Here is a 24,989-nt window from a genome sequence, read left to right as displayed (position 1 = left end):
TTTTGACCCAGGTCATGATCTCAGGGTCATGAGACAGAGCTCTATGTCAGGCTCACATGCTAGGCTTGGGCATGGAGCCTGCTTAAGATTCTCTCTCTCCCTCTCCCACCACCACCACTGTGTGCTGTCTCTCTCAAATATAAATATTTTTTAAAAAATAATAATAATAATAAATTAAGATAAAGAAGCTTAAAAAGGACTAGATGTGGATTGGTGAATGGAATTTGGATAGAATTCTGGATAATGGACTATGGTTAGAATTTGGATATGTGGACACGGAGAGCTCACATAATACATAAGAGGTGTTAGTATAGCAGATATAGAGGTGTTTGTCCTGACAGCAAGTTTTGTTGAGACTCCCCTGTATATACCACCTCTCACCCCAGCAGACTGCTAACTTATCATAGCACTTTTCTACTGAGTCCTTATATGGCTTAATAATCCTTTCTAAGACAGTATTTTGGCAGCTGCTGCCACAGATAGGCACCAGCCCTCAAAGTAAAACCTTTTTCCATGTGGGTTAGCTAGCTAGAACAAAGAAGTTACTTTGAAGAATAGTTAAGTGAAGTTTGCATAGAATACAGAGGAGCAATTGACAAAGGTTCTCGGGGTATAAGGTGAACCAAGTACCCGCAGGTTGATGTAAATGCAGAACAGGATCTCTGGATCATGAAGTTACAAAAGTGAACAGTCTTAGAAGCATTGAGAGACAGGAATAAAAATTTTCACATTTTAAAGAAGTGGTAAAAATTCTTTTATTTTTTCTTTACCTTATTTCATATGAGAACAAGTATGCTCTCAATGAAGTTAACAGTGGGAAATTTTTAAACAAATAAAAGGAAATACTTCTACACTTAGCATATAATCAGTCCATAGACTTTTCTGTTGGGGAAGGTCAGGGAGTCAAATGCTAAAGAGGAAAAGAAAAGAGAGGAAAATCTGGTTAATTTTATGACCAATAATAACATTATAATTATGCCCTAAGATAAGAATAATGAAGTTGAAGCTTTGGGGCATAAAATGATCGTCTCAGAGGAGAGGGAAGGAATTCTCCCACTCTTACCCCTAACAATTTGAATGGCACCAGAGAATTGGCCAGATGCATTATGGGCTATAGTTTTTCTCAGGAGGCAGCTCCTATTAACCTATAAAACCATTCTTGAAAGGCCAGTGACTAGTGTTATCTGGAAAATCCTGTCATTTCAGGAGAAATCAGCCTTGATTCCAAGCAAAAAGAACTTTGTAGTTGGTGGAATGATAAACTTTCCAATTACGGAGATGGCCTAATTTTGCTTTTGACCCAATATGTGCATTTCTCTAAATATAATATTCAGATAACTAACTTAGTGTATGGTACTAGATGGAAATAGGCTTTTGACACAGAGCAGGTCCAATAGAAAGCACATGATGTATCCCTAAGGAATTATAACTATGCTCTTGCTCTTTTCCCAAACTTTTTTCAAAGTATAAACCAGGTACTTAGAGCTTCTACTTTTCTTTCTTGGCATGCAGTATGCTGCTTGCTTTCTTGTATTCCAGACCTTAGTGAAACTGAATTTTTAGCTGTCTCTAAGAGCTCCCAAGTTAGTTTTGAGCTGGCTACAAAGTGGAGATCATTTAGAGTGTAAACTCATCTGTAGCCAGTTCTCAGTGAACTTCCAAGAGAGAGCAACACTCTCACTAAATGGAGCCTCCTTAAGTGGTAGGTATAGTCTAGGTCAGAAAATCTGGGCATTCAACCTTTCCTCTTAATACTACTTCTAAACCAACTGGGACCTTAGCCTTGTTTGTTCTTTATGTCTGTGTACTTATTCGTTTCATTTGCTCATATAAAACACAGATATTGTGTGATACAGAGTAACTGACTCCAGTTAACAGATAACCCCCAAATCTCAATTGTTCAACAAAAGGACAACTTTTTTTTTTTTTTTCCCATTCGCATCTCAACCTAAAGAAGACTGGGTGGCTCCCCTGGCAGCTGTGATCCTGGTGACTCAGGCATTTAGCTTGCTTCTAGTCTGACTCTGCTATTTTGGGGTCCCTACATTCAGCTTCAAGTCCAGTTTCTTTATTTGGAAAAAAGAAATGATAAAAACATACCTCTCAGCTTGGCATGATGACTAAGTAAAATAAGACATGATGAATGACTCCTGCAATACCTGGCCCATAAGGACACATCCATAGAATTTTGATGTTTCTTCCCTTTGACTGTAACAGGCTCTGGGACAGGAGCAAGACTTGCCAAGATAAGTAAGGTGGATATCTGTACTCTGATTGCTCATGATGAGTTCACTATCTGAAAAAGAAAACTGTTTTTTTTTTTTTTTTTTGTACTGGAAACTTGATTCTAAGTAAGTTCCATGACGGCAAGCATCGTGACTATCTTTTATTTTTAACTACATATTACCAGAGCCTAGATCATTATCAGGATAATTATTAATGCCCCAAATATAGTGTTAAATCAATGCTTAAAATGGCAAACCTGTACAATGAATTAGCTAGAAAATGATACTCAGTTCCTGTTTTTTTCTCATCACCCTCCCCTCCTCCAGAATTTACAAAGATTCAAGATGATAAGATAATGCATAGAATGATTATTGATTTCCTGATTCCATACCAGACTTCATCCAAATTGAAGAGTTCATCTTGAAGTATCCCTACATGTAAACCATAGTACATGACTGTTAATAATTTCTAAATCTTACATATAGTTGAGTATAACTAAAATTTTTCTTAATCAGTTATTCTTTCCCATGTTGAATCTCTAGATAGTGTTTATTGGTATCTATAGATATATTTTGTAGTACCTATTCTTATAGCTCCAGACACTACTTTGCCTCCAGTTTTTATACAGCCCTTGCTATGAATAAGCCATCTTGTCTGAGCTCATTGTGCATCTCAGTAGTCTAGTTATGTTTTGTTCCTCCAAATTAAGTTTCAAAATGTCCTTAAAACTCTTTTATCCTGGTGAATTGTTTGTACCAGTTTTTAAGAGGAGCCATTGAACTTGAAAGGTAACTTGGAAGTAGCTTACCTGGGAGCCCCTGGTCCAATATCTTACTTGTAAAAAACCTAACAAATTATTTGTTCAAATGACTGAACAGTACCAGGTTAACCTCATCACGTGTACTATCCACTCTCCCCCCTGGCTCATACCTATTGCCCTCAGTGGGCAGATTGCTTGGGTTGCTGCCTCTTTCAATTCCCTTTCCCCTGCAGTATGTCATAGACATTAATGCAGTTAACTTTTTTACAATTTTTCTGTAGGTAAATATCCATGTATATTGCTTTATAATGTATGATAAGTCAACTGAGATGCATGGTAGTCTGTTGTCAAAGTTATCAAGGGTAAGAAGAATATAAATCAGAATTGCCATCTTCAAACTAGTGTCCCTATCCATCAGATCACAGCACTTGTCTTGGCAAGATACCCTTTGGCTCTCCCTTTGATGGCTGACACTAGGAACATGATACTCTTGTAATGGCCTCTATCACTTCCTGCTTTCAAAGAGCAGTATCAGTGGCAGGCTGTCCCATCAACTTGTACTTCTGTGAGGTTGAAAGAGACCATGTTGTTTTCTGCCAAAAAAAAAAGGACCTGTTTCTTTTTCCCCCAAAGGAGAAGATCTGGACATAGCAAAATGAACACGTAGAGCCAGCTGTATGCATTTTCTACCGTATTAGAACTGCCAAAGACCAAATGCAAGAACTCATTCTGAAAGACATCAGCATGCCAATTCTGGGCTTACAGAAATCTTTTTCTCTAATTATTTCAACAATCTTCTGTACTCAATATATTGAAGAAATTTCATCTTTACATGGCAAGGAAGGCAGGTTTGTGGAGATTTGTGGAATAAGTTTTCAAAGAGCTTTAACAAAGAAGATTGATTCTCAGGTATTAGTTGAAGGAAATATTGAGATAAGCTATATAAAGAAAATTTATGTTTAGAAGGGGAAAAATTCCAGCCAAATATTGACTGAGAACTCAAACATTTCATGTCCTCATCATGTCTCCTGAGTACAAAAAAAGAGAATAAAGTCCTCTTATGCTTTTCATTCCTTTCCCTAAAGCAGGATATATTATGTATGTGCAGAGAAAAAGATACACATGAGAATAGTAAAGATTCTGTATCCATCAGAGTAGGCTAAGTTAGGATGTCATAATGCACAACTTGCAAATCTTGATACCTGAAAATAACAAAGGTCTATTCCTTGCTTATTCTTCTTGTTTATCTCTGGCAAGGGACCCAGGATGAGAAATAAGCCTCCATCTTGTACTTTGCTGCTCACTGCTTCAGAGACAAATTTAGAACTCTTAGAGCAGGGATTGGCAAACATTTTTTTTTTTTGGCAAACATTTTTTATAAAGGGCCAGACAGTAAATATTTCCAACTTCAACTTCAAGTCCATAGAGCTTCAGTCACAATTACTCAAATCTGCTATTACAGTGCAAAAGTAGTTTACATTAGTTTATAATAGGTAAACAAGTGAATATGGGCCCAAATTCACAGGGCCCATCTGTCTACCATTGCACGTGGACTGTTCCCCAGTGGCCGACTGCTCCTGCAGGTCCCCGTGGAGCCACATGTGGCCCCCACGAAATCGCACCACCCGGCGGCAGAAGCTCTCTGTGGAGAGCACATGGGCTTCGTGCTTTAACAGGGTCTCCTTATTTCATCAACTTCAACTGGTTTAAAAATATGTTCATGTTAGTTCTCTGGAGTGTGTGGGTGCTCCAGAACAGGCTGTCCACCCCGGGGGGGGGGGGGGTGGTGGTGGCGCTCTCGGGGACTCGGTGGGCCACCTGGGCAGCAATCGCCGGGTCCTCCCGGTCGGAGCTGCCTGGCCTCAGGGGACACGGCCTCACTGCACTCCTCCCCCTGGAGCTCATGGAACCTCCTGGACCTCATGTGGAAGTTGGATATTAAGTCATGGGTTTGATAGCCAGGCGGTTCATATGCACTCTCTGTTCCGTACATTAACAGCTTCCTGTAATCCTGATGTTTGTTTTTGTACTTTTAAAAAACTGAGCACAGTGAAAAACAAACAAACAAAAGTTGCTATTTATTAAGACATTGCTGTTAAATAAGCACAGCTGACTCAAATCATTATACATATATCATCACACATTAGAAAGTTTCTGAAAAGATATATCAGGATGGGCTTCTCTTGTGGCTCAACTGCATTTTAAATATTCTCTTTAGAAGTCTGAGTAATGGTGCAACCTATATAGCAGGGCCTTGCCCTTTCTGTTCCCCAAGGCAAAATATCCACTTCTGGGAGAAAAATCCATGGTATGAACAAGAGAAATAGTCTTCTTTTTAATGACTGGGAAGTTTGAAAATACTGTACAGGAGGGAAGGTGAACCAATCTGACTGCTTCTTTCATTTCTTCTGAAGCAATTGCCAAGATTTCTGTAGTAGGATTGAAGGTCAGAGAAGTAACACCTGTAACCAAGTTTCAATAAAACTTTATTTACAGTAGCTAGTGGGCTGGCTTGAGCCTATGGCCTATGTTTTGCCAACTCTTTCAATTAAATTGTATGGCCCCCAAAAGTTGCTTGTTACCTCTGCTCAATGATTGATGACTAACAAATGATTCTACTCAACCACAGGAGGATAGGGAAGTACAAACCTGTCACTTCCTGTGACAAGCCTAACTTGTATAGATGTTGATACACATACACAGAAAATGATGAAGAAAGAGCTGAGCAGTTATTTTCATAGTTCCACAATGCTTGATGAAGCTACTGCTCTTTTAGAATTTCTTTGCCCTCTCAGTTTTCTCCTTAACTCAGCAAAACAGACTTTAAAAGGTAGCAGTGTTCATTTTCTATTTAAGAGGCAGTAGGAGTGGCCAGTCAATCACAAAGAGCACTGCTCAGCTCTGTGTTTATTCATCCTTGGTGGTGCTGTGGGGTGCAAATAGCTGGGGTTATCAGCTGCATAAAATCTTCACGTTTGCAACTCCAACAGTGAATCAGGATATGCATCCTAGGAGCCGATCTTGGGAAAGGACTTGGATGTAGTAAGGAAGATGTCTTGTTACATGACATTCTTCAACAGTGAAGGTCCTAGGGCACAAAGTTATTTTCTCACAGACCAATTTTGGAGACATTTCCTAGATGTAGCATTGCAGCCTGTAACCTGGAGCAATGATAAGATGGGGTTGTCTGTTTACTTTACTATATATGGAGTCTCCATTAAGTCTATTTTACCACAGGATGATGTCACTTTATGTATTTGGTTTTCTAGCAAAACTCACCTCCCCAAATCACAATCAACCCTATTTTGCCCGCTCCTGGCTCGTCATTGTTTTATAAAGCCAAATGGTTCCTTAACTTTGGTTGACATACTTCTTTCCATTTTTAGGTACTGCTCTAAAAGCAAAACTGAAAGAGTCCATTTAATTTTGCACAGTTCAAGTCATTCATATTTCTGACTTTCTCCACAGAAACAGTTGACTAGATATATAGAAATATATATTTAAGTGCATTTCTCAGTTAAAACAGAAATTAGGAATTTATTGTGTAGGTAGTAGACTCTATAAGTTGAACTATCTCTGTTATATTAATTATAATCTGCACCTTCTAAAATGTTAAGGTGCTTTCTTGCATATTATCGCACAAACAAAACATGTTAGTGAAACATTTTAATAAATAACTTTTAAAAAGATAAAAACAGAGAGTGGGACATAGACTCTAAGATCTGTTGTTAGTTGGGGATAGCTCCAACTTTTATTCTCCTAATCAATGATTCTTCTATTGAGTATGAGAAGATTCTAGAGGCAAAAGTTACTTGACCATGACAAAGAGCACTACTTTAGAAAGAGTGAAAATAGCCTACAACTCAAAAAATATTTTCAAATCCAGATGATATTTTTATTAACAATGTACTACATCGTATAATTAATTGCAATTGACTTCAATGAAAGTACTATTATGGTTTTCCCCCACAGGTTTTAAATTTTATTTATATTATTTTATTTACTCATGAGAGACACAGAGAGAGGGGCAGAGGCATAAGCAGAGGGAGAAGGAGGCTCCCGCAGGGAGCCTGATACAGGACTCAATCCCAGGACCTGAGGATCACAATTTAAGCCAAAGGCAGATGCTCAACCACTAAACCACCCAGGTGCCCCTCAGGTTTTAAATTTTATTTCCCAGATAAGCTGCCAATATCAAGCTATCCTAGAGAAGAGCTCTAGTGGTTTTAAACCACTATTTTCCAAGTTTCTTTGTTTGGAATAATAATAATGACAACAATAATACATATTAAGTCCTAGCCACTCTTTGATCCTTTTATCCCCTTCTCCAGCCTCTGGCAACCACCGTTCTATTCTCTGCTTCTATGAATTTGAGTCTTGTAAATACCTCATAGAAGTATTATCATGCAGTATTTATTTTTTTAAACTGGCTTATTTCACTTAGCATAATGTCCCCATTTATCATTTATGTTCAGAGCCCTTTAAAACACACTTAATTGTCACAGCTACCTTATGACATACCATTTTTCTTCCCACTTTGCAAAAGTGGAAACTGAGGCACAGTGAAGCTAAGTTACTTGCCTAAAATCACAGAGAGTAAGTATCAAAGTGAGGATTTGAATCTAGGCAGTTTGGACCAGAGTCCATAAGAATAACTATTGAGCTATAAGGTCTTTCTTTCATAGGGACATCTGGGTGGCTCAGTGGTTGAGTGTCTGCCTTTGGCACAGGGCGTGATCTCAAGGTCAGGGGATCCAGTTTCACATCGGGCTCCCTGCAAGGAGCTTGCTTTGCCCTCTGGCTATGTCTCTGCCTCTCTCTCTCTCTCTCTGTGTCTCTCATGAATAAATAAATAAAATCTCTTAGAAAACCCAAAAGACAAAAAAAAAAAAAACATCTTTTTTTCATAGCTGGAATAATGAGGTGGTTATTGAGATTCCAGTAGAGGAGCAAAAACATTTAAGGACTTAAACCAACGAATCCATGTAACTGAGAAGAATCTTTGCTTTTTTTTTTTTTTTTTTTTTTTTTTGTACTTATCAGAATTGACCACAAATCCACAAATTCCCCAAAATAGACTACTTCATTTTACTGGGACTGTAGAGATAGAGGGAAAATGATGACCCCCCCCCCCCTTCTTTCAACAACCTTTTTTGAATAAAGGAAACATGAAAGAAAAGGAAGCCCTCCTAGGCTCTGGTTTACTTTCAACAGGTAATCAGTGGGATGGGGTCACTATTACGAACTCTCCTCCTTCCTACCTGAACTACCTCCCTTGGTCTTTCTTTCCTAAGTTCCTTTGGAAACGCTTTACCATACCTGAGTTCCCCTACATGACACTCTTGCCTTGTGAAGAAGAGTAATATAAAATATCAGGCAAAGGTTTTGTATTCCCAGCCCAGATCTTTATCTCAGAATAAAAGAGGAAAATTTATCTCTTGTGAATCATGGGCACTGAGAAGCTGGGAACATTTTACTGGCAGGGAGGGTTGGCAAAAACAGTCCTAGTGGATTTCAAGTTTATTTGACTAATTCTTTCACCACTTGTCAAACGAAACTACTTTTGTTTAGGTAACAAAACAAGCTGTTTCCTCTGCCATTTCTCCAGTGAGTAGTATAGGCACTTGTGGCGAACACACATTACTGCTAACTGTTATGATGTTTGCTGTCAAATTCATTTATTTATACAACTGCTGTAAAAAGCCTGAGGCCCATAAGCAGCCATGAAAGATTTCAGAGTCATGGTGTGGGGTCATGAGAGGGAAAAAAAAAGTCTCCACTGGTTATGAGAAAGGAACTGACACAGGAAATGGTCACATATGGCGCAGATTTATTGTGTCCGGGGCTTCCCATTCAAATCTCATTACAGCCACAGCTCAGAGCTGGGCATGGCACAGTCCCATTCATTTTAGTTTTGGCATCCAGCAGAATTACTGCTGCAGCTTCAGACCGAGGGCTGGAGAGGTGATAAGTTTATCATTCTGGGGAAAGAGCATGCTCAGATTGTATTTGTAACGAAGGCTGTTGGCTGCTCCTGACTTTAATCTAACCCCTGAACATCACTGTGGTCAAAAATGGCAGGCAAGGGTTGCTAGCAAAAGGAAATCAGAGGGTAGAGAGAAAGGGGAAGTGAGGTGGAGAATATTACCAAACTAATGAAGGAAAAAAGCTAAGATTAGATGGAAGGGTTGAAACCATCTTGCATTTTGCAGGGTTTTATTAATTTTTTGATTGGTGAAAAAAACAGACATTCTGCTTATAGACATGTACATTTCTTTCTTGCACATATTTTCTAAGATCGTAGATAGTATATCTGCTTTGTAGCATTTTCTTCACCTGTAACCTCTCTCTTTCAACATTATTCATTATGAATACTTGCAGCACTTGCCGGTGCTGTTTCAGACTAAACGGCACTGAACGTTATTAATTTGTGATGAGGGTAGTAGCAAAAAAGGCAAAAGGAGAGTGGGAAGCATCTTAAAGAATACTACTTTTTTTAGTATGGCTACTGTAGCAACCTACGTCTATTAGCACGTTTGTTTCCAACATACATCATTTCATTTAAACCTATCCATCAGCCTATGGGTTGGATGCTATTTTCAGTCTCTTTTACAAATGAGTTAACTGGGTCAGAAAGAGGGTAAGTAACTTGCCCTTGGTCTTGCAGGTAGAAAGTGCAATGCAAATCTCTCTGGCTAGAAAAATTGATGTCTTACCTACCAAGCTGTTTTTCCTGAACTTGCATTTACTTTGGCTGTTTTCACTGTAGTAGTCAAAAAATAAAAGTCATAATTGAGACCATACCCATTGGTGTTTGCAGGGCAAATCATAATACAACAAAATAACAAAAATATAAAAGCATTTTTAGGTCACTTATTTTAAGTAGAATATAGATGACATTTCAACTTAGTAAAAAAAATACAAAGTAGTCTTCTGGAATTGATTTGAATGGACTTATCTATAAAAATAAGTGTTGTTTATTTAAAAAGAACAAACAAAAAAAAGATTGATTCAGAAGAAGGATCTATTTGATATGTATCTAATGCTCATCCCTCATCTTCATTGTCATTTTATCACATACTTTCATTTTCTGATCATTTTTCCCTCTCAAAGTAACATTTCTATTAAAAGGACCCAAATATTTGGAGATACTCATCAAGGGATCTTAGTAAAGATAGAAAGATCTTTCACCAAAGGCCATATGGGCATCCTGCTTCAGGTAATGGTTAGTTTTATATAGTTTTCCATTTTTTTCAGATTAGGTTGGAAATGTATTCCCATCAAAAATAGACCTAAGTTCAAGGACTTTGGTGAGATTCCTCATGAAATTGTGGCAAATCCTATCATCTAGAGCCCCTGAAGTCCATCTCCCATTCTGTGTGCCTACAGAGGTGTGCATTTCTCATCTAGCACCTTCCTCTTCTGTGCAGTATCTTCAGTCCTGTACTGCTATTTCCACACCAGGACCTCTCTTTTCTGCCCGCTCAGGACTCCTACACATTGGAAGCCACTGCACCACGCCGATCACCAGCTATAAGAGTGCTGTCTTTTTCAGTAAGAATGATGCCAGAGGAGACTACATTCCTAAGCACCACTGTTCAATGAATTATGAAAGCCAAGCTGAAAATACCTTAATTTTGAAGCTTCCAGTCCTGAACTTTGAATACATTAATTTTTCAATTTAATAAACTTTAAATTTCTCAAATTACATTATCTTATAATGCCATCTGTGTATGTGACTGTACATATATACATATCTATCTTATCTCTTTTATGATTACTAGTACTACCATATTGTAGTCACTCAACAGAATTTACAAACCTCTAATTCTAAAGCAAGCCTATGTTTTCTGTCATCCATATTGAATCTATGATGCATAAGAGCATCATTCTCAATTCACCTTACAGATAAAACGCACAGCCATTATTTCTGAAGTTTAAAAGATAAAACAGAACTCTTAGCAAGAATTCCTCATTCTAAAAAAGTGGATAGTTTTTGTCTATTATTTTTAGTATGACCAAAATGTCTTCCTTCATATTTCTTTCCAAGATTTCAGCTACTCTCTTTGTATATTTAGGAACACAGCTTTGAGATTTTGGAGTCTCCCTTCATAGCCTGAAGGTCTACAACAACATCTATAAATGGGGATCAATTCAACCTGTCTACACTTTATTTGATCTGTGGCCATTTATATTTGTTAAATTAGAAATAATGAGGTGTAAATGTTGTTTGACAGAAAAGAATTGTAAATGATTTCATTTCTTGAAAATAAGAGAATGATTATATATTTTGCTTTTGTCAAAATCTCCTATACTTTACTGTACCATGAATTGGGAAATCTATCACAAAATGGCTAAAAAAAAATTATTGAGGGAAATGGTGATGTTAACCTCGAGGAAAAAAAATCATTAATGTTGATGTATTTCATTCAATTTTAAACATATAAATTTTTTCCTTTTGTTGAAAGGGGAAGATGGAAGGATTCTATGTGCCTTTGAGTCAAAACATTTATTTTAAAAATACTTTTTTTTCTCTTTCCTTCTGACCCATTTTTCTAAATAAAGGATAGAGGTTGTTTCTTTTTTTCCCTTTTCTTTTAATTTTTTTTCCTAGCAAAGACGACCCCTTTGGCATATTTTCTTTTCAAATGTGAAATGAGGTGGAAAATCCTCATTTCACGACAGGAAGGACAAATATTGACACAAAGTTAATATTTGTTAGAACCCTGGAAGCAACCTGAGTATACATACATACTCACACACACACATACCTTCTTTTTTTCTCCTCCTTCACCAGACATACCTAATTCACTTTTTTTCTTGGTTGTTAGGTCTGAGGTCTCCAGTCAAGGGAGAGGAAGATGGAGGATATTGTATGTCTAGGACGTTCTAGGATGTTAAAGTATACACAAAGCCAAGTGTTCATGTGCACACATGCACACACAAATACAACCTGCTTAATCTAATTTCCCCCACTTAGAGAAGAGCTTCTGGACTTTATCACTGTGCTTGTCCATCTTGAATGCAATAGCATATGCCAAGCCAATACTCACTGGTCACTCAGCATTTATTAAGTCCTGTCCACTCTTGCCTGTTTGAGAGGAATGCCCTGGGGTGACTGGGCGGCCGGCCCTGACAGGCTGTGTCACTTATCTCTTCACATTGATTATGAAAGTCAGCTGTGGCCAGACCTTGCTTTTTTTCCTCTTCTCCTCTCAGCCCCTCTTACAAGCACCCCTGCCTGGATTTTCATGAGGAAATAATCAGATTAGGCCTTTCACGGTGAGTTCATATGGAGTTCTCTTTCTCCAGTGTGCTACTAACTGAATAAACGTGTTTAGTGGTAAATTGTAAATGACATTATGATTACCAAAGCCAGCATGGGTTTCATTTAAAAGTGATCAGAATTGCAGACCACAAAAATTGTGACTGGCAGATAAGGCCATTTGGAGAAGTGGGAAAAGAAAAGACAGAAACAAGTGAGAAAGATAATCATTACTCAAAACTAAGCCTTCCCCAACTGAGAGAAGCAAGAGGGAAAGAAATCCAGAGGAAGAAAAGATGGAACACTGTTGGGAAGGGAAGCCAGATTGTCACCGTGAGCTTCTGCCAGCTGTGGCCAGGACAGTAAATGATGATGCCTGCTGGCCGTGTGCACACCCTTCTCTTAAGTCCCGTGTTTTCTCCCCTACAGTTAAGAACCATGCCCATTTAGCAGGAACCTTAATGCATTGCTTACATATGCTTTATTTTGCCTCGCATTAAAATTAAAATACTAGAATTGATTAGCTCTGGAGATGACTTAGGAAAGTGGATGGAAAGAGACTGATGAACCACGCTGTCTCTTAGTGCTAAATTCTGGAGGAATAAAAATAAAATTTCTTATTTATGAACACCAGGGCTGCAAGTTTGGCTATAAAATAATAATCAATGTTACTTGCTGATAATCTTTAGACTGGTGCCTTTGTTAAATGTGTGGTTGTGTGTTTAGAGTTCTGGGATAGTATGCTAAAATATTAAGAAGACCAAGTGGCAATATAAAAAAGCAAATGGACTCTCACCAAATATATGATGTGACAAATAATAACCAATCACTGAAAACCTCTCCATAAGTTGCTCTCTCTCACTGTGTTGAGAGAACTCCTGATGATTGTGGTACTTCTTGGCCAGTATTACTCATCACAGCTGACTCTACAACTAAATACAACTCAAAGTGAAGTTATTTGGATTATGTTGCTTTTCTTTTCCCCTTTCTCCTCATTATTGTTACTACATAATTATGAGTTAAAATTGTGAGTCAGTTTTTTTGTCTATGAACTAGGAATAATAAACTTGCCATGTAGAAGTTTTAGGTAAAGAGGGTTATGGAAGGAAAAAGGAAGGGAGGAAAGAAGAAAGAAGGAAGGAAAAAAAAATAGAGAAGGACGGTAGGATCACCAATCCGATGGCTTGAGGATATCTTCGTAGGGAAGTAAATCTTCCTCTACTATTCTAATCTCTATCCCATCCTGTTCCCCTTCCAGATACCACTTCCATTAGGCTGTGGACCTGCTGTCAGATATTTCTATACCTGAAACTTTCCTGAGCAACCATTTTATAGTAGTTGAAACAACCATGAGATGATCATCTTCTGGCCAACAAGACTAATTTAAGCAGTAACTAGAGTCCCCAGTTGACAAGCTGTGAAATCCATAGAACCCTTCTGATAGTGTCCAACTTCCACACCACATTAGAGAGTATAAGGGTATAGTGTATTTTGTTTAGCATCCCTGCCTTCCGACAATCGCCATCAGAAGTCCACCACACGTTATTTACACCTCCAGAATACACATGTCTTTCCTGATCATTCATGAGGTCAACCAACCTTTGACTCTCTTTCTCCAAATCTTGCTCCTGGTGCTATGTGAAATTAGCTCTGAAATTAGATTCAACAAACTGCTTTCTGTTTTCATAGTGTTCTTTAACCCTTTTGCCTCAAGCCTACCTATTATCACACTCTCAAATCTTCACATTTCAATGTTATTCACATGCCCTATGTCATATCCCTTAAGCAAAAACCCCTGCTTCTCTGTGGCTGATGTCATTAGGCTCACTACCTGTGTCATATTGACATGGTAGCCATTGCTTTTCAGTCCCTGAAAGCCACTGAAACTAGTTTATGGTTTCCTTGTCCATTCTAACTCTGTCATCACTCTTATTCCAGGTAAATAACTCATCTAAAACCTTGACTTCTGTGAAAATAAAGACTACTCAAATAAGAACAACCAAAGAATAAAATTAACCAAATCAGTTCATCTTAAAAAAAAAAAAAAAAAAAAAAAAAAGAACAGCCAAAGGCTCTTTACCTAGATTTGCTATAGCAAGCGAGTTAGCCACCATCACTTGCATTTGGCAGAGGCTCAAAGGCAGAGAGAGTGAGAAAGCTTTATGGTGGAAAAAAGGAAAGATTTCAGGTATATCCTGATTGGGTGCTGTTTTTGGCATGGGGAAGCTGGAGGTGGGCTACTTAGAAGTGTGACATCCTATGCAATTGATTAGAGGCATGTGTTTGGCTTTCTTCATTTGGTCCTCAGTTGGAGAGGGGGAAGTTGACAATTATTAATCAGGTGCTAGCTATTTGGGGCTGATTTTTTCAGAGGTTACTGTTTGGTCATCCCGGACTAGATACAGATAGAAATGTGACCTTCCTCAACTGGTTGTGCTAATAATAAACCGGTTTCTTGGCTTGGTCACTGCTGACTATGAATCAGAGTTGTTTTCGTGTATGGTATGGCTATTGTCTGTTGGTATATTCAGTCTCTTACTGTTCATCTCATCTTCAAGGCTTCTCTAGGAGAATACCTGGCACAGACAAAGTCTTCCATAAATGTTGGTTGTTGTTATATTTTTTCAAGTATTATTTGTATATAACATCCCTTACTTCATTTCTCTCCTTTTGTAGCTGAGATGTGCTATGCTTCATATGATTGGTTCTTTGAAAATATCTTTAATACCTGTGACCCTCTGCCCCTTCTTCTCAGTCACAGGCAGAAACCTAATCTCAGTGAACCCAGTCATCCTGTTTTCCCATGATATCTTATTAAGCATATCCAAGGCATTTGCTCATTGGCTCTCTACAATCCAGGCTGACTTACTGTGAAGGTGGTAAAGTTGAGGTTTCAGGGTCTTTGCTTACACCTTACACCTTGATAGTGGCCTTATCAAGATTCCAGAAGGAATGCTAGCAATGAGTTTGCATGGCCCTATGTTTTTTTTTTAAGGTCATTTATTTATTCATTCATTCATTCATAAGAGACACAGAGACAGAGAGAGGCAGAGACACAGGCAGAGGGAGAAGAGGCTCTGCATGGAGCCTAACATGGGACTCAATCCCAGATCTCCAGGATCACGCCCTGGTCAGAAGGCGGCGCTAAACTGCTGAGCCACCTGGGCTGCCCATGCATGGCCCTATGTTTTTTAAATTTATTTTTATTATTTTTTTTAATTTATGATAGTCACACACACACAGAGAGAGAGGCAGAGACATAGGCAGAGGGAGAAGCAGGCTCCATGCACTGGGACCCCGACGTGGGATTTGATCCTGGGTCTCCAGGATCCCGCCCTGGGCCAAAGGCAGGTGCTAAACCGCTGTGCCACCCAGGGATCCCCTTGCCCTATGTTTTTTTGTAAAATTTGCAAATTTGAGATATTTTAATGAAAATTTAAGCTAACACTCTCCTGGCTCTAAATTCTCCTCCATCATAAGCACTGAGAGGGTGGGTAACAATGGATACAAGCATTTTTAAGATCTAGCTAACAGAGAATTGAGCTGGACATGCACTTGGTATGGGTGTAAAAAGGTCTTTTTTTTGTGATTCGAAATCACTTCTATATAAAGTTCTTACTAGCCATTTATGTCAACTTGCCCATGCTGTGATAAACAGGAGCCAGACTCTGGGTCTCCTGTGTTACAAATGTATCCTAAGGCATGAGAAGAAAGTGAGAGGTGGAGGAGAAGTAGGTTTTTTAATTGACCGTGCCACAAAAGTTATTCTATAAAAAGCTATTGAAATATTACAGCTCATACATGAGGAAAACTTCATAAGAAATTTTCCACATTTGACAGTTCTAAACATGTGGGCCAGAAAAACACTCTTTCATAAGCTGGACAGCCTGAAAATATAATTAGTAGATTATTTATTACAGATTTTTTACAGTGCTATTCCTAGAATAGCAAAAATTGTAGGGTGTATGATTTTGGAGGAAAAGTATTTCATTTGTTTTATATTTTGTCAAGAAGACCTGAAACAAAGAAGTAATTTAAGTATTCTATTTACTTACGTTGGATCAAATGTGTTTGTCTTCCATCTTATGGGGGTATAGGAAGGAAGGCATGGGGGATAATATTTTATAATAACCAATGTTTCATGAAACTTTTTTTTATGTAACTTAGGAGATACTAATTATTGACTTCGTGGAGGTCATGGGAGTAAGTCTCCAACCAAATGTCTCAGCATCAGAAAGCATGTGTTCCTTTTAGTGAGATGTTCACACACAGAGCTTCAAAACACACACAAAAATGAATACATTAGGAATAGAAACAATGTGTGTAATTGGCATTGCACTACTCTGAATAAGGAAGGTAACTACGTTTAAATAAGCAAATAATTCCTACATATTTGAGTAGCCATATGTGCTTAGCATTTAATCTTTATCACATCACAACGCTTAATAATACAGAAAGGTAACTCACTCCTAACAATGAAGAGAGAAGAGACATAGTAACAAAATCTTCCTGTTGACAGGTTAAACATGCACAGGGAATTCAGTAAATGTTTATTGAATTTCTTGCCTGGTTTTTGGGGTTCATAATCTAACTCCTACAAAATTCCAACAGGTTATAAAAATTTGACAGTGACTTCTATTCTATCACCTTATACCTGAGCTTGCTTTGTAAAATAAAATAAATTGTAAAAAAAAAATTCTTTGTAAAAGAATATTTGAATCACATTAGAAATCCTCCATTTTTGTTATTTTAGCTTTAGAAGGCACTTGCCATCAGGAATAGAAATAAATACTCATTTTTCTACATGTGTATTTATATAATGAGTTAGTATAGGAAAAAATGCTTTGTCATAACATAATTCTTTTGCAAACAAATCAATAATATTTTTAGGAACATAAGAAAATTCATATAAATATAATCAGCCATAATTTCAATCTTATGGTTTCATATGAAATAGATGGATTTCTCAGTGTATTGAGCTTTGTCATATATTAAAGGGGGCGAGTCTCATAATAAATTTTTGTAGTATATTCTGTTATTGTTGTCATATGTTGGTTTAAAATGTATTCAAGCTATAGAAAAATGATCTTATAACTAGATACTTGGAAAGAATTGATAAAAATTATTATTTTTTAAAGATTTTTTTAAAGATTTTATTTATTTATTCATGAGAGACAGAGAGAGAGAGAGGCAGAGACACAGGCAGAGGGAGAAGCAAGCTCCATGCAGGGAGCCTGACGTGGGACTCAATCTAGGGTCTTGAGGATCACACCCTGGGCTGAAGGTGGTGCTAAACTGCTGAGCCACCTGGGCTGCCCTAAAAATTATTTTAAAAATAAGAGTTTTGAAAAGGACATTATACATCAATCAACTAATACATATTAAGAAGCATCTACTGTGTTTGAGTTATTGTGTTAAGCCCTGTGGTAATAGGAGATATAGTCCCTCACCTTGAGAAATAACCCCTTAGAAGCACTGACACTTACAAATTCTGTGTAATTTATCAAACTACTTATAGTTAGTAGCAGAGAATGATTGAGAATTGTATCAAATAAGAGAGTGATTAGTTTAGTTAGGGATAGTTCCTAAAATTTAGCAATCTGTAGAGATCACTTTAAAAGATGTTATATCTCCTGAATCAAAACCAGGAGGAACAAAATCAGACATCTATAAAACTGGATAGAATGTGAATGAATAATTGACATGACATCAACATGGCTAAAAAAGAAAAAAAAAAAAAACGTGTTAAAAGAAGGAGAGTGAGCTGTAAAGTTTAGAAAAGGAAAGTAGAGAATCCCTGGGTGGCACAGTGGTTTGGCGCCTGCCTTTGGCCCAGGGCGTGATCCTGGAGACCCAGGATCGAATCCCACGTTGGGCTCCCGGTGCATAGAGCCTGCTTCTCCCTCTGCCTGTGTCTCTGCCTCTCTCTCTGTGTGTGTGACTATCATAAATAAATAAATTAAAATTAAAAAAAGAAAAGAAAAGGAAAGTAGTGGTTTTTTTTGTTTTGTTTTGTTTTGTTTTTTTTAGGAAGGCCCCCTAAATATCTCATTTCAAAAGGATATATCTATAGTAGAGCTGTTTATCAGAATCTCAGGGCACAATTTCCATATCTGTTAAGATCATGGAATTAATTCCCTTCATACTGGTTCCATGTTTTTGAAAATAATTCATGATTTACATTAGGGAGAAATATTATATGACCATATTATATTGACCATAGGGAGAAAACATATTATATGACCATAGGGAGAAAACATATTATGTTAAAAGTGACCCTTCTTTTATGTTTGATAATTGAATCTCTACTTAAATTAATAATTTAGTATTCAATTTAGTGAATTCAATTACTTTAAAGAGTTAGAACAATTTGAATTTTCTGTTTTATTCTGTATCTGTTTTCTTTTTGTCTATTTCATCTACATTGTTGAATTTGTTAGCATGAAGTTTGTTTTAGTAGTTTCTTAACCTTTGTCTGTAGGATCTGTAGTAATAACCATTCATCCCTGAAACTGGTGATTTATGCTCTTCCTTTTTATCTTTATCAGTCTAGTGAGTGGGTTAAATAATTAATTAATATTTTCCAAGAATCAAATTTAGCTTTGTTCACTTTTATTTTTGCTTCTTTGTTTCTTTCTTTTCTATTTCATTGATTTCTGCTGTTATATTTATTATTCCCTTTCTTCTATTTACTCTGGATTTGTTTTGCTTGTTTTCTAAATTTGTAAGGCAGAACCTTAAATCCACAAATTTTGATGCTAAGATTTCATTATTATTCAGATGGAAACATTTTACAATTTCCTTCATAATTTTGACTATTGTTGCTATTATTATTGAGGCAAAATTAAACCATGTGGCCTACTCCTGAAGCAACATGTTGGTAATTAATTTTATGGATATCAAAGGCAGCTTTGGCATAGATTTCTAATCATATCATATGGAAGGAAGGAAATAGGAGAAGGCTAGATTATGCCCAAATGTAGTAATTTGATTTTTTGGTTCCAATCCTGAGGCTAAGTAGGACTAATGGATAATGCTATTTCTCTAAACGTCTTGATTAGCCCCAATCATCCTCAACTTGGGCTCTATTTAGTATCAATACCCCCAAATTACTACTTTATTCTTTTCCTCTTCTTGTATTTTTTTAAAATTCTTCATGTTTAGAGAAAAGAGAAAATGAAGACAATCATATAGTCTGACATCCAAACTTTTTCACACCCTTTCACAGTATACCTCTTCAATTTTAATACACCTCCATACAGGCACCTGGATGGTCAGTCAGTTAAGGATCTGCCTTTGGCTCAGGTCATGATCCCAGGGTCCTGGGATGGAGCCCTATGTCGGGCTCCCTGCTCAGCAGGGAGCCTGCTTCTCCCTTTCCTCTACTCTCCTTTCACCTCCCTCATGCTCACTGTCTCTCAAATAAATAAATAAAATATTTTTAAAAATACACGTCCATAAATTATTCCTTTCCAGCCCCCTCAATCTACCTCTTTTTTCATTGACTTAAATATTATTATCTCCTTCTCCCCTATCCTTTTTCTGTTAGGGAGGCCTTAGTGATTATTCCTTTTCCTTAATTATTTGACTCAACTCTTTTTTTCACTGAACTATTATATCCATTATTACTCTTGATTTTTATTTATTTATTCATGAGAGACAAAGAGAGAGAGAGAGGCAGAGACACAGGCAGAGGGAGAAGCAGGCTCCATGCAGGGAGCCCGATGCAGGATTTGATCCCAGAACTCTGGGATTATACCCTGAGCCAAAGGCAGATGCTTAACTGCTAAGCTACCCAGGCATCCCCATGATTACTTTTAAATAATGTATATTATGTAACATGTACACTTAGGTTATCCATAGCTGTTATTTAATGTATGTACCCTTTCATATTTTATCCAGAGTTCTTTACACACTCAGTATCTAGCACACTTGAGTTCAATAAATGTTTCGTGAAGTTACAGATGATAATAAGGATGATAGATTGCAAATCATCTTTGAGAGATTGTGGTTTGTATATTACTTATTTTCTTTTATTTTATAGGTACATTTAGAGAAGAACAGAAATGTACATACCGAGCCCTGATACAAGGCTACATCTGCAAACAGTCTGACCAAGCAATTCTAATTCTTGACAATGCTGATGCCACTTGGGCAATGCAGAAGTTATATCCAGTTGTATCTGTTACGCGTGGTTTTGTCGACACCTTTAGTAGTGTAAATGCCGATGCTCCCTGTTCTACTTCAGGGTCTGCATCTACTTTCTATTCCATTTTACCTACCAGAGAAATCACCAAGATCTGCTTTGTGGATCAGACTCCCCAAGTGTTGCGTTTTTTTCTATTGGGGAACAGAAGTACCTCCAAGCTTCTTTTGGCTGTATTCTACCATGAACTTCAGAACCCCCGTGTTTTCATAGGGGAAAGTTTCATTCCACCCATTATGGTTCAATCAACTTCCTCATTGCTAGATGAGTCAATTGGTTCCAACTATTTCAGCATCTTGGATAACCTCTTGTATGTTGTCCTACAAGGACAGGAGCCCATTGAAATACACTCAGGTGTCTCTATTCATTTGGCCCTCACTGTGATGTTTTCAGTTCTAGAAAAAGGCTGGGAAATCATCATCCTTGAAAGACTAACTGACTTCTTGCAGGTTAGCCAAGATCAAATCAGGTTTATTCATGAGATGCCTGGCAATGAAGCAACCTTAAAGGCCATTGCTGACAATAAAGCAAAGAGAAAGCGCAATTGCCCAACTGTGACTTGTGCTAGTCCTTACAGAGTCGGTCAACGAAGACCTCTTATGACGGAAATGAGTTCATATAGGGTCCCATCACCAACCATTATGGAAACTGCTTCAAAAGTGATAGTCATTGAAATTGGTGATCTGCCAACAATAAGGAGCACTAGACTGATTTCATATTTAACAAGTAACAAATTACAGAATTTGGCTCACCAGATTATCACTGCTCAACAGACCGGAGTACTAGAGAATGTTCTGAATATGACTATTGGGGCCTTACTGGTAACTCAGCCAAAGGGAGTCACTGACTATGGGTGAGTACTAATTATGATAACATCTAGACAAGGGCTGATTTCTTGGGCACATATTGCAAATGTCAGTCGACTTCCACTGAATCACAGAACCTGTATGCTTAAGATAAGAATAAAAACTTAAAAACAAACAAAAAACAAAAACAAAAAAAAAAGAATAAAAACTTAGAGAGTCACTTATAGACTTAATTCTCAATTTAAAATTTTTTTATTAAATCTATATTTTTCATGACTATTCTATATTTTGTGTAGTTGAAAATGTTCTATTTTGGTACCTCAAAGTGAAAATCATGTAGGGAGAAATTTTTCCAAAGCAGCTTGTTTTCAGTTCATTTGTTCATTCATTTATTCATGTAATGAATTTAAGTGGTAAGCTAGATTCCTGGATTGCTAAGGTGAAACAGATATGATCTTTGCCTTAAGGGACAGAAACACTACCTATCACAATTGAACAAGCTACAAGCTAAAAATTGAGTATTGAGGAGGATGATAATAATTCTTCCTATAGAGCTGGGGAAGGGGCTAATGTTTAGGAAAAATTTGGAGGTGACTAGAAGTTTACTAGGGTAATGCAGTGACTGATTGGGTCTTATTTAGCCTAGAATTATAAAGCCCTGAAGAGGATGCCTTTGTCAAATTGTATGACCAGGAGTATTCCTGTTGCCAACTACATTTATGACACAGACCTGTATAAGATCTGTAACACCCCTTGTGCTATATTATTCTGACTGTAAACACTTATATTTTGGAATCCTCCACCAGATTTCTGTTAATAGATGTTTCAGAATTAAATTTATCTGAATGTTATCTGAATGTTATCTGAATTTAGTGAGTGGAAAAGCATGGGAAGTACACAATAAGGGAAGTCAAGTGTAAATTACTCTCAATTTTATAGATTGTGTTAGCCAACGGATTAATTGACTAGCCCAAGTTCATCTAAAGTATCTCTCATAAAGTAAAGACTGAGTCCCAAGCTTCAATTTTTAGCAGATGCAAAAGAACCGAAAAATGATAGCCCAGGTTGAGAGACAAAAAATGAACTTGTTATAATGCTTAAGAAACATATATAAATGAATATTGCTAGTTAAAACGGGCTAAAGGTGGGCAACATAGGTATTCCCTACAAATTTGTCATCACCACTAGAAAATAAGCTCAAACCAGTGCATATTTTCAGATGATACTGGGTCCCTGGTATAGGTAAGATTATTTATATTCTGATCTATATTATTCAATAGATTTTAAAGCATTCATATTCTTTTAGATTATTCTGATGTTACTGCTTTTTCATCTTATTTGTGGTAGTATTAATAAGCAATTGATATTTAATGGATATTAGTTACTTCCATATGCCATCTTCAATGAATATGGGATTTGGTCTAAAACAAAGTAAAAACAAAAAAAGACACCTTCACATTGTTAGTCATATTTAACTAATATACTTATTGCCTTTTTTATATATAGAGCAATATATCCAAATGAAAGCTCAGCTAGTGTTTTTGTGTCATACTTTACCTGAATTATAACATAGATAGATATTCATCTTCCAGACAGTACATTAATATGTATGAGAGATATCAAAAGGAAACTCAAGCAGTTTTTTCCCTTGAATTCTTGTTGAGTTGAAGGACTTTAGGAATTATCTTAGAATTAAAAAGTAAAAAAAAAAAAAAATTAAAAAGTACTCTTAGTTATGTGGATTGCTCAGAATCTATTAAATCTTGGCTATTTTTACCAACCAACAAACCTTCACCATGTCATCAATGTCATTATGCTATATATAATGAATGCATGGTAATATAAGAATCAAGAATATGAAAAAAAATGATGCCAGTGCATCTTAGCTTGTATTTAAATATCTTTTTCCTTTAGCCCGATTTCATTTAGATCCCATTGAGTTCTTATAGATATAATACATGTATGACTGACTGACTAGAGAGAAAAAGGGGCCAATCCATTGCTAAAATTTATTTAGATTTTATAGTATTGAGCTTTTCTAACAGGTCATCATTCCCAAATAACTGATTTTTGTGTGATGTATAAAAAAAGACTCAGTGAATATTTAGCCTTTAACTACAAGGAGAGAAAAGTCAGAGTAGAAGCAATGGATGTATAGCAGAGGAAGCCCAGCAAGGAGAATAGAACCAGTACCAGTTTAGGTACAGACACATATCTGTGGGCGATCTTTCTATTATGAAGAGATGAGACAGCTTCAGAGAAGAGATCACCTTTATGGCCTACTATCCATCATAGCCATCATGTTTTCACTTTTGACTCAGATATTTCTGATTTAATAAGAAGCTGCCAAACATGTATATTATAGCATCGATTTTCTGTTGGGATATGTTCTATTCCCTTATCTCTCTGTGTCCCTCTAGTATTTTAAGAGAGATTTCAAATGTAAGGCAAAAAGCAAATCTTCTGAAGATAAGGAAAAGCTGCTTCTTAAGTATATCTGAATAAATCTCTACAGAATAAGAAATGCCTTGTCCTAAGGGATTGAATGAAAATTAGCAAGATTTCCCATGGTCCAAAGAATTGCACAATATGCTAAACAACCCTGGAGCCCTATGCAGGCCTCAGGCCAGCCCTGTTTCTTTCAACTTTGATCAGTGTCAGTTGGGACTTCCATTGAACTCACTGGAGAGCCATTGACAAGCTAATGAACTGACCTTGACACAGCAGAATCAGCCCAGAAACGCAGGCCTTTCAATAAAAAACACCATAGATGTTCTCGAGAGGTTCACTCTTGCTAATTTAATGGGTTTGCATGCATTTCAACAAATTGAGGCCATATTGGACATTTACTTTTCAAGCGGAATACTACCTGCTTTCCAAAGTAAAAAACGAAAAAAGCTACCAATTTATTTTTGAGGAGGAAAAATGGAATTCGTTCTATTTTTTAGTTAAATGATACACTGTGAATTGGCCTCTCCTGGTCTTATTCTCTCCTAGAGGCATCTGGATTTAAATTTTGTCCACTTGGCTAAGTCCGTTCCAGGAACTTGTTTTCTACCTTCCAAAACTTCATTGACCTCTTGTCAATACTTCTCTCTTCTTCTTTGTCTTTATCTTTGTTAGTTTACAAAACCATTTATGCTAATGGTTCACACCATTTTATTTATATTTATGCTTTTCAGTAATTTCAGTGGAGTTGGGGGCACAGAGATAACCATAAATTCAATCTGCCCTTTTTAAACTAAGCATTCTCCACAGAAGTCTTATTTATATATTGTTTTTCATCCGGAATCCTGGCAGGACACATTTTATATTGCTTACCTTTCTTTCAGTAGGAACTTGATTTTTGCTCTCAAATGTTTCTCCTTTCTTTCCCTTTTCTCTCCCTTTCCCGTTTAATTAAAAAATATTTTTGGGATCCCTGGGTGGTGCAGCGGTTTGGCGCCTGCCTTTGGCCCAGGGCACGATCCTGGAGACCCGGGATTCAGGGATCGAATCCCACGTCGGGCTCCCGGTGCATGGAGCTTGCTTCTCCCTCTGCCTGTGTCTCTGCCTCTCTCTCTCTCTCTCTCACTGTATGCCTATCATAAAAATATATATATATATATATTTTTTAAACACCTTTAAGTAATATTCTTTGTCCTACAGTAAAATTAAATATATCTGTATCTTTTTGGATGTTTAAATATTGAAATGCCAAGGCTGTTTATTGTTGGCAAAATTTCT

The 24,989-nt window shown here is 37.1% G+C and overlaps 1 protein-coding gene across 1 annotated transcript in view; it reads left to right on the top strand.

Moving 5' to 3' along the window:
- PKHD1 (PKHD1 ciliary IPT domain containing fibrocystin/polyductin) overlaps positions 1 to 24,989 on the top strand; it is a 469,885-nt gene that overhangs the window by 401,340 nt on the left and 43,556 nt on the right. Inside the window, 1 exon segment of the mRNA XM_038554300.1 lies at positions 20,296 to 21,310. Coding sequence (XP_038410228.1) covers positions 20,296 to 21,310 — 1,015 coding nt within the window.

This window comes from Canis lupus, chromosome 12, assembly GCF_011100685.1.
Source record: "Canis lupus familiaris isolate Mischka breed German Shepherd chromosome 12, alternate assembly UU_Cfam_GSD_1.0, whole genome shotgun sequence".
Lineage (NCBI taxonomy): Eukaryota > Metazoa > Chordata > Mammalia > Carnivora > Canidae > Canis > Canis lupus.
This window is presented reverse-complemented; position numbering and strand designations above follow the sequence as displayed.